We start from the raw sequence: 15,655 nt of genomic DNA, 5'->3' as shown, positions 1-15,655 counted from the left end.
ACCTGGCGCTGGAACGGAGGTCAATGTCCTACCGTACTAAGTCAGAATTTAGCAGTGTGTTTGTAGCCAACATTCTGTGAGTAACGTGAGGGAATTTTATGTGCGTCTAGAGAGTGTGTTGTACAGAAATTTAAGGGTTATGTTGTCTTTTAAGAAAGAGCTTTCTGGGATAGAGTCGGGACAGTCAGAAGACAGAAGTCGGAGGAAAAAGGACGACGACGTCAGAATAAAAGGATCAAGAAGTCCATGAAGGGACAAAGCATATAGATTAGGAAGACGACGAACTGGGAATACGTTGATAGACGGTCAAGGAAGGAATGTGATGCAGATCGGTCGTGGACATTGCGCTCTTTTCACCTCTCGTTATGATGATCATATAAATCCGAATTGGACACTCCTCTTACATTCTATTGTCATAATCTAACTTGAATTGGAATTGCTGTTATTAATTTGTTCTGATTAAATTTGTTAGTTTTTTGTCAAAAAGGGGGGGGGGGCTCGTATTGTTTTATTTTTACCCATATTTTCGCTCAATTCTCTATTGAAAATCTATTCCTTTTCACTCCCGCTGAGCTATAATATCGAGGGAGGTCATCCTCCAGATAACGTCAGACAAATCCAATTAACCACCCCGCTTACTAAGAGGGCGACGTTACAAGGTTACTGAAATCCGGGAAACCAGAGACAGCAGTCGGTCGGTCGGGTTTATTAAAACGTATGATGATAATACTATTGCGACAGTAAAACAATACATGGAAAATCAGATCGCTAACTTTCTTGCCACCGCGCGTAGTAAGTTCATCTAGAGAATACATAAAAATGCTGAGCAGTTAAGGCAAGTAGGAAATAACTAAAAACATACCTCACATCTTAAAGGTGCAAGAGTCACGATCATATTTAAGCATCATATCCGGACCTTCTGCTGGGTGAGGTTCAATAGCAATACTGACAAATAATATATGGTGGGAAGAATTTGGAATACGTGATTTGCGAGATAATTCTCTAAAAGGTTTTATACTTGTGATGTCTATCGTTGGTAGCAGGATATGAAATTCATTTCGAAGGATTCGCCATTAATTAAAAAGGATGGTTAATCGTTTTTGGTGTTTTTGAATAAGTTTAGAATTATTATTATATACGTGATGTAGTCTTACCGCGATGATGAGGTTACCAAATCTACAGATGGGGTTTCGGATGACACAACAAAGAATGTTAACATCGATGGTGATTTCTTTCCACTTGTCGGTCAACATCTGCGCCAGAGTAGTGTTAGCGGACCCTCGTATACACTCAACTATAATCTATTTAAGTGTCAAATAGAAATAAACTTTTTGAAACCACACTGATGTACTAATGCACTCGTCAGCTTAGAATCATTGCAGAGCCGAACGCCACAAATCAATGTGTCAAAACACGGTCTGTTTCTTTAACGATAAAGTGGTATTCACTAGTGTATCCGCCCTGGTTACTTTCAAAAACGAATATTCTCCACCAATAGTAACTCAAGTGCGACAAAACGTTCTCGTCTGTTATTCAAAAAGGACACATTAATTCGGATAATATTTACTGGGCAAAGACGTCCATTAGATATAAAAATGCAGAAGTAACAGGTGTGTTTTTAAGTGAAATGAGTGCCAGACTGTCCAGGCTGGTATTTTCGATAACTTCATGACAGTTTTAGCAATAAGAAATGATAACTGGGTAGAGTGCATGTGCGTCTTTCTCGGTTTGATGAGTTAGGATATTGTCTGCCAGTCGTTCTATTGTAGATTGTATTATTTAACGGAGAACAATAAGAGACCCTCTATGATACCAATATGAATGAATAGTCGAAGGGAAACGGCATCTGCGAGATGAAATCAGTCGAACTACATTGATCGTAAATTACAAACGGGCGTGTTTTATTGTAGATACTATTTGTGGGCTTGCATCGGTTCAGCGTGTGGCTGGGGTAACAGCCACAACAACAACCATAGGTACACCAATGGAAATTATTATCAAATTTATTTTAATAGTAACTGTTGTCTCTGGTGGCGCTAGCATATTTATTCAGAACTGCTTACAGTGGCACAAAGCAGTTTCAACGCGATCAGTAAACTTTAATCGATGGTAATAGAAGTAAAAATAATTAATGCAAGTGAATTCGAAACAGTGTAGAGGAAATAAAAAAGCAACGACAACTCCTAGTACAAAAAGATAGCGAGTACCACTACTGCATACAATAAAAGTCGACTGAAACCAATATTATTATATGCGGTTTTGCTGGTAATTGTATGACTCATGACTCGTGCTTGGATGCTTCACTGTTGTGGATTAGTATTGCAAATGATCTACTGTTTCCACATAGTATGTGGCTTTTATACTAAAATGTACTACGGTCAAGTGGGATAGAAGCATTGTCCCCAAAAAGCAGTACAAATCCAAATCCACTATTTAACGTATGAGACCTGTGATAATTTCTTTAAAACATTTAATTCTAGATTAACTGAACAACTTATTTTCAATCCGAAAAAAACAGCCTAAAATACATTCCTTGTCTCAAGAAACATTTATGGAACGGGATGTACTTTTATAACTTTACTATAGCTAAGACTGGTAGTCCATAATATTAAAATAATAATTAGAGTTCAAAATGTTCCTATGTCCCCTATTTCGTTCAATGTACGTTTTTGGTAGAGATTCATAATCATTATTGCTATCCCAGAAGTAACGTTCAATCCCTGGACCCTTAGCGTGTCGTTCTGCAATCTTGATATTTTAGTTAAGTCAAGTGAAAGTCTATTTGAATACAGTTGTGTGATCATATTTCTCATTTGAATATCCAACGTGATAAGATTATCGTCATGTTTTGTCGCTCTCCTCCGGCAGAGCATCTATGTGTCTTTTAAATAAGGTCAGAGTATTTATTTAAAGATCAACAAAAGCATGTTATAGTGACCCTTAATACTAACGAGTATTACCAATGATATGTAGATGATAAATAAATATAATCTTCCTTAATGGACGTATGTACAATCGTCTCTTTATTAATAAAATATTCCTTTTAAAAGTGGCTTTTCTTTGGGCGCAAGACCTTCAGATCATCCTTTCATCGACCATAGTTTATCACGGATATTTGTTTAACCGCACCTTCCCATATTGACAAATCCTTAATGATAAACCTACTAGAGCGTTCACAAATTGCAAATAATCTGGTCCGGTGTGTGTTGGGAATTTAGAAGTTATACTATATTTGCGAGCTAAAAGTGCGTTTCGATTGTATGGAGGTGGTGATATTTATTAAAAAATGGTGTTAAAATTTGTTTAGATATTTGAGGTTGCAGGATTTCAACTTACCGCAAGCAATTAATATTAAAGAAGCAAACAGTAGAGACCATCAGCAAAGTTTCATCTCGTTTAGATCTGATTGTGCGGAGTTTCTCTCTATTTGTAAATGCTGTTATTTTCTATGATATTTGACTAAACTTCCCCTTTTGAATAAGTTGATTAAGGCTACTTAAATTAAATGAAATGTAATATATAAATCAATAAACACGTATGTCATAATTTTAGCTCATTCTTGAAAACATTTTATTATTTTCTTTAAGGGATCGTACTTTACTCTAAGACACAAGCTTATCAAGTAGTTACTTTACTTGATCTGAAATTTTCCAAATGGAAAATTATTTTATACTAACGAAATGAGTATAAACGTAATAGTGATTGTAACTCTGTATGTCTGATAATTCAAAGTGCTCACCGTTTGAACTTTCCAAGCTTTAAAGTGATTTCAAACTATAAGAAACAATCAGAAACTATAGAACCTTTACAATTGTCCCTTTGTAATTTAGAACAATTGTATTTGCAGATATTTGGAATCGTATAACTATGTAACGGCAATGACAATTTTCAAACTAATCAATTTTTCCTGACCGACATCTGTCGTATTCTCAATTTTAGTGTTTCTTCTCAGAGATTTCATGAGGTACTTTTTCATCAATTATTGTAACAAATTTAACCAAAAAATCAGTATAAGAGTTTTATTAGATGTTCTCTCAACAAGGAATGAAATGAATATTGAAAATATGGCAGATATGGAAACCAACTGAACTTAATACCAACTATAATTTTTTCAAATGTGATTTTTGTTGAAAAATAAAATCAGACTTTAAAACTGTTTCTATTTTCAAAACTTTTCCATACATGCATTATGGAACTGCATGCACGATTTGCTTGTCTCCAAAAAAAGTGAGCTTGACAACGTACAGATACCATGCACGTCCGAAACTGAATATTTGACAACGGAAGTGTCTAATGAGTGTGCAACTTTACACTTCCTAAAAGGATTATACCCGTTTTAAATTACAACACAGACGTTAATGAACCTTAACAGGCATTCGTTTCTGTCGAGGTATTGTATTAGTGATAATATCCAAAACTGTAAGATAAATCGTCAGATAGCAGCAAGCTTAGTGTCATCCCATGATATTCGTTGTGGAAAACACTGAACTGTCCTTCCATGCCTACATGTTTCCAGAACTATCCGTTTAACATTCACATTTATTTAGAGAGAATATCACAACAAGGAATACAAGATAAGAAAACAATGATATACAAAAAGTTCCTACTAAAAGAAAATAAGAAAGAAAAAAAACCGGATCTTACATTATTCGTTTTATATATTATTTACCTCTTTGTTTAAACTAAAGAAAAAATCACTTTATGAAGCCAGACACTTCTTGCATTCCGTGCATGTCTGCACTTTCTTCAGATTTAATCTGAAAACGATATAAAGTTGAATATTAAATTTAGCATTAAAATAGTTAGACCTATTCGAAATATGTACCCATTAACGATTTAGTAGGCTTTACATGACACAGCTGTAGGTCACACGAATCAATATCATAATGAAGAGGTCAATTATAAATTTATTGGCATAAGAACACTACAGTCCACCTCCAATGAGACCTCGTCAGAGGGTTAATTCTACTTCTAAATCAAAATATAAATATAAATCATTCTATGATTATATGTTTAATAAAATCTATTTTCAGATTAGCTATTGGAAAGGAACATTTGTTCTCACTGGATGAACATCAGCCTTTACCTTAATTATTAATATAATTCAGCTATATATAACCAGCGCTTTTGACTCCAAGCGATGTAGTTATGACACAGTGCCAACTACACGTTTAGTTATTTTGTTGTAAAAATATTCCGTACAGTGCACGCAGTCGGATAACTGTAATATATGTTCAGATTAACTGATATTTATTAGTGGTGTTACTATTGACTCTTTCATTTATTTCAAGCTTCGCAAAAGCAAAAATATGCTGCAGATGCGTCTAGTCCATATTAACAGATCAGCGTTTGTTTCTATTCCTAGGATCTAAAAGGCAGTCAACGTCCGGGAATCACATCTACAGCAATATGGTCATTAACAATGTAAAGGATGAGCATTAAAAGTAGATTATGGAAGGATGTCACTGAAAATGCAGACAAAGCCCACACTTTATGAAAAGCTATAAGGATGAAAACTGATAAGTTTTCAAAGGATGTTTTTCTAATAGTTTATAATTAGGCCTGTCCTTTGTGTTATTCGTTGCTTTTTACTTTGTATATTTATACCCTATATTCTGTATGTGTCATTTTATTCAAGCCTGATGAAATGCTTCAGTTATATTTTTTATTATATTTGTAATCGTATGATTTATCTACACAATAAATTTTCATTCCGACTGAATGCAATGATTCTTATTCATTCATACGCATGCTATTATTTACACTGGTCATCAGAGACAACTATTTCCGTCATGTGCATGCTAGCTATTTCAGTAACCACGTTTGATGTATGTGCCTTTATATAGGTGCTAGTAAATTCACTAGTACCAACAGTTTTTCGCTAAAGTCTATTCCACGGATACCAGTCCCATGGACAACAAATGCAGTTTCTAAAACATTCCCCACCACATTGCAATGATTATACGGCATCAAATACCATTATCATCAAATATACATAAACTTAGGTCAGACTAAATTATTCTCTGAAAAACTACTTGGGTAACATAACATAAAAAATATATATTATGTTTCAAGAAGTATCATATTAAAATAATGCTTGCAAAGAAACACTCTAGTCTTTTACGGTCTAGACACACGTATTACATGTCAGTTTTCTATTAATCGTATTTTATTTTTTCCATTCACATTTCATTCATTTGTTCATTTATTTATTTAGACAACATACTTTTCTTGGTAAATATTAATATTTGTACAGTATAATGCATTTTCGATTCATGACATTTCGATTATACGAATTATAGCCTCAAAAGACTTAAATGAATCAGAGACAAAATATTGACTGAAGAACCGATCAACTTTTCTGAATCTATGTAATCTATCTTCACAAGACTTCCGAGAAAGTAAATCGGTTTAATTCTGCAATCATATTTGAAACTTAATGCTGTTTATATTTACTGATTTATTTATTTGTAAGAAGCACTATTTTCTGCAAATATAGTACATTTTTAACTTTTGCTTCTCTCCAAAATATAAATTTACTATTCTAATTGTATTATTGTAATTCAAATATAGATGTGATGCTTAAACTTTATTCTCTGCCTTGCATACGATCGGTTAGCATTAAGGGTCTAGGAGAACCAGAATCAGTCGATGACTCTGCAAAGAAGAAATACGTCGAAAATAGCAACCTCACAATAAGAACTCACTAATTGCAATTAATGATGGACTAATCTCGTTTAGATTTGACTATTCTAATCATATAAACGCGTTTATAAATTTTCGCAAACAAATAAATGGAATCGTTGAAGATTTCTTTGGAAAGCCAACAATTATCGGTATTAAACTCTCTGAAACCAATAAGATCGTTGACAGTGTATTATATAGAGTAGCGTCTGGATCAGCATCATGGACACCACTCAATAAATCCATTAAACATCGCGCTAAGGTTACCTGTATATACAGGTTCTCTGTAATCGGTACTACGACATACACAATTTCACGGCGTTATCCACTAACTAGATCCTCTGGATCTATGTTAGTGATGTTGGAGCAAAACGATGAGGAAACATATTGTGGAACCAAAAACAAATTAGGTTTGTTGTCTTGACTTAGTCGCTAAACTATCATCTATTTAGAAGATAATGAACATCCCAATCAACATTCAACATTATAGATACAATCAAGTATTTGAGTGGCAATCCAAACTGAAAATTATAGTTGACGAGTACACAGTGAAAGTAAAAACATCGCAGACGTGTAGTTGTTGATATAATTGTGTATTCGGCGTCCGCTGTTATCTCTGGAACAAGCCTATTGCTATCAACAATAACAATGACATCGCCAGCAGTTGTAACAATTTTTGTTTGAGCTCCAACAACAATTGCTGTTATTCTCACCGAAATAAATATATTCTTGCAGCGAAATGTTCTTTTTACACAAGTTTAAAATAAAGTTGCCTACAGCGACGCCAGTATACTCAAAATTATCTTCTTTGATATCATCAGGACTTAGCGATGAAATAATATCAGATACTGAGTTCACATAAATGATGAAGATTTACAAGGAGGCAATGTCTGTGTCAGAATCTATCCGAGTTATAAAACAATCGGGATTTAAAATCCTGATTTAACGGCAGGATTTTAACATAAATAATGTCGTCATCGCAAGAATAACTAAATCAGATATTCACTAATAAATCTACGTCAAAAAGCGTCATAATATCAGTTCAACCAATCATGACCTCAGCGTTAGCTCTCCAACTGCGATTCCAGCGAAATAAATATCTCTACCACAATTAAGAGTATATCATAGTTATCCAAATATTAGATCAAAATCATTCGGTGGGTTGCAAAAAAATAATTCTCTGGTATAAAAAATAAACCAGATGGAACCCCAGACTGGAATGTTATAAGCATACCTACGGGCGATTATCAAAAGCAATGATATAAACGATGAATTGAAGTGCAAAATCAAATCTATAACAGGAAAACAATCCATAATAGATACCACTGTTCATGAACCAACAGTATCTGCCCTGATAGAAATAAACTCGCTAGAATACGCCGTCGATATATATCGGTCTTCAATCAGAATCGTACTAGGATGGCCAGAGATAGCACATGTGTATCAAGTATCACCAACGTGTCGATTTCTAAACGGACAAACGAATATTTTTAGAACTTCAAGAATATCGAAAAAGAAAACCATGGGATCTTGTGAAATATACTTTCATTGCGTCCAATGGTATAAAACTTCCTGTAATAACCAATTGGTTTTTATTACGATAATCATAATAATAAAGACAAATTCGTCAAAGGATGTATTAATTAATTTTCCGACGGCATCAAGTCAGACTACAAATATGTGCTAGATCAACTGCAAAATTTATTCTCAAGCGTCACACAATATTGTAGCGACGATATAAAGCAGCAGATTCTGGCAACAATACAACATTTAAACCGTGTTATATCCAACCTTGAGTTTGTCAATAAATTTTCATTGAAAATATAATTAACCGTGCTGATGGAGTAGTTAATGTCTCAACAATCAAACAATGATTCCTGGGCGCATAGTTAATTACAGAAGAACAAATTACCACATTCATAGTATCAGAATTTAACGCCGACGAGCTAAAAAGAATCAGTCAACGACGTTATCGATAAAAATAATTCCTTAAATTGTTGCCACATGGAAAAAATAGTCCTGTCATAAAATATTCTCTAACCTAACAATGATCCATACGGTGGCGGTCATCATATTTCGCCAGGAGTTGTAAACATAATATCAACGATTGCAGTCAATCTTGTATGTGATGAAATTCATGGCCGCTATCAAGTAGATCTTGAAAAATCCAGTCTCAGCAGGATATATTTTATACACATTTACACCTCAAGCGCCCCCTTGAATTTTGTATTGTGTTGTCATTACTTTAACTTTCACAATCCCCCTTAGTTACGTTTTCACTACCTTCATTTTCACAATCACTGGTTGGTTACAGCGCTTTCATTTTTACAATAAAGCATTACACGATCTGACAAATGTTCTTAACTGCCTTACAGGAGCATTCACATTTGTTTTTCTTTAATTTTCGTGAGATAATTCTGATCTAATTTTTTCGATCGTGCGATCCAGTGATACGAATTGTTCAACTTTTATATCTTTGACTGTCGCCAACGATTGTAACATAGATTGTTGAATCTGCTTAATGAATCTGTATTCTGCTGTTAACATACATCTATCTTCAAATTATCGTTGTTATAATGATTCAAAATCGCAAATACTTTTTCCTAGGATTAAGTTGATCATAAATGTTTAAACCGTCATGTAATTTTGAATTACCGAAATATAGCAGGTACAGAAGGAGATAAGAAATATGTATAGTATATATAATCTTATATCTATGGATGGCAAAACCCTCATGGGAAACCCTTGATTGCCAAACAACATTCTAGCAGGTCCGGAGGGTACACATATAATCTTAATCATATGGACAGCACAACATACAATCTTTTCTAACTTAATTCTAAGGACGGCACAACATATTATCTTATATAACTTAAACCTCTGGCACAAGACTAACTTATTATATAACTTTATTATATGGACGGCACAACCCTAACTTATTCTATTACTTAATTTTATGAACTACACAACATTAACTTAATTCTAAGGACGGCACAACACTAACTTAATTCTAAGGACGGCACAGTACATATAGGGTAGCCATCTCTAAGTTGAAAAAACTGCACACCTTCCCCTTAAACAACCCCGGGAGAGTGAAAAAGATTACCAACCACGTGGTGACATGGAGGGACCGTGTACTTGTTTGTTGAAGTTCGAGCATGGGGCGGAGATCCCTGTATATATAGGGAAAATTGCGATATCGTCCTACCATCGACAAATTAGTCACTCATGAGATTGGAACACCAGACCTCGAGTATGAGATTCCAACACGCTAGCACTGCACCAATGACCGTCCTTGCTGATATATGTTTCAAAAATTATTATAAAGTTACCAATCATGGATTCCTACAAATGATCGTTATACTGAATAAATCATAATTATTATAAACTGCGGCGTGAATTTATTTCGATTTCCGAAACACACGGTATAAAATAATGGCGCGTATGTTTCTGCCGAGTTAAAGCACATGTAGGGATGTATGCAGCTACTTTACCTAGAGATCTTAAAATAACTTAGCTGTATTACATAAGTGGGCGTGACCTACTGTTGTTCTAAATTAATCGGGGACGATGTCAAAGGGTGTAAATATCCTTAAACTAATTTGCACTTTTAGATTTTACGCTATTCCAGTGACAGGTAATTGCCACATAGATAGTTACATTACTAAATATAACAATTAAGATTACACAAAAATAAATAATCGCGGAAGTAACTGTTTAATTTCTCAACCGGATAAATATTTGTTTGATATAGTTATTTCCCTTCATCCGAAGTGTTTACCCTAACACAATCAGGAGATACTGAAATATTATTCACTGATATTTCTTCGAATCTACCGATTTTATAATATTATTTGTGACAAAGTGTATTGAACGCATGCTGTAAATGTCGATGGAAATATTATTATATTTTTGCCAGTCTCTAGATTCGTAGATACAACTGATCTTGGAGGATTACCATTAATGCCAGTCTTACCAAATTTGCAATTTTGACTTTGAGTAACAGTTTGTAAATTATCCTAAGATTTATCTTTTGGATTTGAATTAATATGATCGATCACAATGTCTTTTTCAATTAGTCCATGAAAACATTCATGGACCGATTTATGAGAAAGATATTGTTTCTTCCTCCAACAGTAATTCTAAGGTAACCAGCATTATTAACAACACCGACAGTTTTTTTTTCATTGACAGTTCCTGATTACACCATATCGAGATGCTTCATAATTCTTGACGATGGGATGTTTCGCAAATTCATGCAACTGCATTTCATATCATAAAATAATTATTTTATTGCTGGAGTGAAAACCTGGTGAGAAGCCTTCTCCGTTTTTTTTTATGACTTTGTCATTGCCGGCGTTAATTTTGTATCATAATATCTTTCAGCTGTATTTTTTACCACCACAATACAGACACAACTGCGTTTTCCTGTAACCCCAGCATCACACTTCAAACACGGTTTTGGTCCTAGACTCCCTCTTTGTACGGTTTGTAGGTGAAGTCCACATAATTCATTTACGTAGGCTTTGTCACAAGGAACTGAAGAACCGATCATTAGCCATTTACAGCTATTATTTTTTAGAATCATTATATATAACTATACTTCAATTTAAGTACATATTTGTTATAATTATAATATGGAGGAATTTGAGAAGTTATCTTTGATTAAACTCTCCAAAGCTCAATTCGATTTTGATAGAAGAACCCATGATATGCCAAGGCGAGTTCTGCTTGATCCGACGAAACCTATGATTAAAAGTAGTCATGACGCCAAAGAAGAATGTCACGGCGATGGTGCATATCATGTGTGATCAACATTCAGAATCATGCGCGACACCGACAGGTGTTATCCAACCTACAATGAATGACTAATGAGCGGCGGCGATTATTAATTATTGAATATATATATATATATATATATATATATATATATATATATATATATATATATATATATATATATATATATATATATATATATATTTGTCTTAATTATAATCTGGAGGAAATTGAGAGATTATCTGTGCTTAAACCCTCTACACCTCGATGCAATCTTGATAGAAGAACCCCTGACATACCGAAGAGAGTTCTGGTTGATCCGACGAAAACTCTGATTAAAAGTATTCATGTCGCCAAGGAAGAATTTCACGGCGATGGTGCATATCATGTGTGTTCAACATGTTCAACATTCAGAATCATGCGCGACACGGAAAGGTGTTATCGATGCTACAATGAATGACCAATGAGCGGCAACGATTATTAATTATCTCGATAATCAAAGATACTTTTTTGGAGTCAAGTTTATTGTAACGGTAGATACCGCGGTAGTAGACGATACTTGGATTATCTGTGACAAACGTGACCCTGTTCGATTACATCACACTGGAAATATTATTACGTTAAATAAAAATTTCAAACCAGGAATGTTGACTGGTATGGACAAAGCGTATTATGAACGAGCGTATCATGTGAATGCATTTATCCAATATATCCGCTGAATAGTAATCCTAGCGTTGATCATTTTAAGCCAATGAAATTTTCAAAAATAAATTGTGTAGCCTAACGAGAAATGGAACATTTTATAAATGCAACACGTGGAAATAAACTAACAGATCTACGACTTGAAAAAAAGAAAAAGAAAAAAAGGGGCTAAATCAGTCAATGCTAAAGGAGCGAAATTAAGGATGTTGCTAGGTTAGAAAAAATACCAAATTTCCCAATAATGGTAAAAACAATAACAGGAAAAGTATTATACGAGCCAAAATATTTATTGAAAAGATCTCCGATAAATATCGTTGATAATAATGCGCATGCTTGGACTTCTGCTATAACAATATTTCCAAGAGATAGAGCCGTTAGATTTTACGAAGGAGATATATTTGATTTTATTAACGAAATAAGAAAAAATGATTCTGTGTGGGTGTGGTTATTTCAAAGTTCAGATGAAAATCACGACGAATTAATTAAAACTGATGCAAGTATCTGTATCAAAGAAAGAAAATTTGATAAGTTTGTTAGACCTAATGGTGAGATTTATCAAACAGAGTTTCTTCATTCTAAAATGAAAGAGCTTGCGTCGAAATACACCAATGATTATGAAAGGTTACTCCGTAATTGTGTTACGATTCCATCAGTCGCGTCTAATTTTGCTCTAGAAAGAGAAATATATGGAAACCAACTCGGTTAGATATTCTCGATGATATAATATCAAGCTGTGTCGAATAAGGATATGACATCACTTGATATGGCAGCATGTTATCCCGGAAGTTTTCTTGTAATGGGAGAGTGTTTTGAATATTTTTAAGCAATTTGGACATCCAACACACGAGATGATCAGAGTATCGCTAAATGGACCTTTACCAGATTTTGATATAACGGGATTTACACGACTTACTTCATTCAGGTTTGATGAAGGTCTTCATCCTGTTTGTTATCTCAAGTTTCGTAAACACTTTTCAAAACAAAACTCCATGGACGCTAGGATATGCTATAACGATTCATTCGTCACAAGGATTAACTATTTCGGATACTAATATTTTGATTGTTGATGATCGTACTGAATAGTCAAACTTAGTAAATCTCGCAGTGTCTCGAATTAGAAGAATATCTCAGCTGCGGAGGGTTATCATAGACTTGACAGAAAAAATAATCAAACTGCTAGCAACACCGAAGGTGATGGCAATGATGTAGTAGGAAACTATTGGTTAGTTATAGACAGTGTGACAATAATAATAAGCGCGACTTTGATCTCGACACTGAATTTACCATGACATTCAAACAACGAAAGAATAATCCTTGTGCGAGCTGTAATTGCTTTCTCAGCGACACGAAAGCATAAGCCAGTCAAGCATCATCCAGCGCTACCAAATTATATAAGAGCAATTATCATAGGTCCATCTGGGTCTGGTAAGATGCAATTATTGCTAAATCTGATAATGAGTTGGCTCAAGTGGGATAAGCTATATTTAGTGGCACCATCTGTAGATGATCAACGATGCGACGATGTGCTTAATGATTTTAATGAAAACGCAAAATTGTTGGACGAGGACGGCACTGATACTACTGATTTTATCACAGATATTGATGAAGCCCCATCTGTAGATGATCTCGATGGATTTATTAATAATATCGTAGTATACGATTATGTGATGCTGGACAAACAATCAAATCCAGCTCGGATATTTTCTCGAGGCAGACACAAAAACACAGACGTGATTTATGTTACTCAGCGATATACACAAATACCTAAAGTGATCAGACATAACTGCAATATTTTAGTTGTGTTTAATGGAGTCGATACACATACTCTTCGAAACATTCATCATGTTTGGTGTTCAGGGGATATGTATATGATTAAGTTTAAACACTTCTTTTCACGTGCCCAAGCTACCCCACACTGATTTATCACGATAAATTTACACGATCCTCGGTCGCGATATCGTGTAGTTCTTGATACAATGTTTGGTTAAGAAACAGCAGCAGGGAGGGTGACGACCAGCTATGAGTGTCCGGGTGGGTAAACAAACATTCAAAAACACAAGAGTAAAAAATAAAGTAAACCAATTAGATAAATTTCGGTCGGTTAGAGGCTTCGGTTTTGGCGTGTTTGACTTTGTATTTCTATTTTCGTAAGAAGCTTTATTTTTTTCGCACCGACTCTTCTAAAAAGTGGTCTGTTAACCCTCCCTACTGTTACTTTACTGCAGACTGCTTAAATTGATGGTGATGATAAAAATAAAATCTCATTAAAACGAATGCTCGAATCGAAGGGATAATATAACAGCATCCCACACTTAGAAGCATATAAGAAGGGTAAAATAAGACCAATATTCATTAGCATAGTAAAACCTAAGGGTATCACATTGTAAAAATCAAATTTCACACCAGCGGGAAGTCTAGGTAGTTATTCGCTGTTGGGTCTGCACCAGTAATTAAAATTTTGATAATTTATTAGGTTCGTTGATAATAGCCTCCTTAATCAAATTTTTTTTATTTAATAGTATCGTCAGGAAAGTTACATATATGAGTCCTGTTTTACCGCTAGAGTCTAGACGTAGAGTTGTTGTTACTATTCAAGAAACATATATGTCACTAGCGTATTCCAGAAATTGTGTAGTATGTAATATGGCTTTCATATATGAATCTCAAACAAGACTAGCTCCACCCTGGAATCTTTCTGGTTTCCGAGGGTACTTCATGCATTCTCATAGCAACTGCCTCACGTGCTTCAATTTTTGTAGACCTTTATTTTAACTTACTCGTTGAATTTATTTATATTTTTCGTTGATCTTTTAAATTAATAAGTACTTGCTACAAACAAAAGGCGGCTCTCAGTTATATAGAAGAATCCTCACCTGTGTCAAGAACTTAATAACGGGCTTTTCAATGTATTTTCTCTCGTGATACGCCTAGATCAGGCGGCCAAAGTTACACTGACACACTACAGAAATATAATAAATAAGCTTGACATGTTCACTTATATTTAAGCATGGCCATAGCAGGGCGGCTCTTCTGCATGGTCATTGGTTTAAATAAATCAGGTTTGTTGATATTTTGTAACATGAATTGTAGCATTTTGATTATGATTTCCGTTTATCGTAGCACAATGTATGCTGCAGTAGAGAGTCTGCAATAATAACGTCTCTGAACAAGCTGCGATACGATTTATACTTATTCTTGACGCTGTTCAGTGTATTTCGAACTGGGAGTGAAAAATATTAACATATAATGCCAGGTACATAATTTGCATTTAACAAAATGTTGCATTAGAATAAATAAAACAATTACAACGTGTGCTGATTCAATTACATGTGTCTAATTTTGTGTAATAATACCTAGTTTTGGTATGTTAATATTTGTAAACTAATATCCTTGGCTCTTACTTTCCAAGCGAATATTGGCTTTTTAATTGAATGCAGTTTTACACCTATAAGAATGGGTTGCTGTAAGACGTGAATGTACTTGCAAATCT

The 15,655-nt window shown here is 34.4% G+C and overlaps 1 protein-coding gene and 1 long non-coding RNA gene across 5 annotated transcripts in view; one reads left to right on the top strand and one right to left on the bottom strand.

Moving 5' to 3' along the window:
• The window catches only part of LOC149780165 (uncharacterized), a 110,964-nt gene extending 105,243 nt beyond the window's left edge, over nt 1-5,721 (top strand). Inside the window, exon 25 of the mRNA XM_089936913.1 lies at nt 5,366-5,721. Coding sequence (XP_089793039.1) covers nt 5,366-5,442 — 77 coding nt within the window. The 3' untranslated portion in view covers nt 5,443-5,721. The remainder of the gene's footprint in view (nt 1-5,365) is intronic.
• The window catches only part of LOC149780164 (uncharacterized), a 33,759-nt gene continuing 22,109 nt past the window's right edge, over nt 4,006-15,655 (bottom strand). For all 4 annotated transcript variants that reach the window (XR_016415014.1, XR_016415015.1, XR_016415016.1 and 1 more), the window contains exon 6: nt 4,006-4,757. This is a non-coding gene — a long non-coding RNA (uncharacterized LOC149780164). The remainder of the gene's footprint in view (nt 4,758-15,655) is intronic.

The sequence above is a fragment of the Sinohyriopsis cumingii genome, chromosome 16, assembly GCF_028554795.1.
Source record: "Sinohyriopsis cumingii isolate HCF-2022 chromosome 16, ASM2855479v2, whole genome shotgun sequence".
Taxonomy (NCBI): Eukaryota; Metazoa; Mollusca; class Bivalvia; order Unionida; family Unionidae; genus Sinohyriopsis; species Sinohyriopsis cumingii.
Note: the sequence above shows the minus strand (reverse complement) of the source record. Positions and strands in the feature narration are given on the sequence as shown.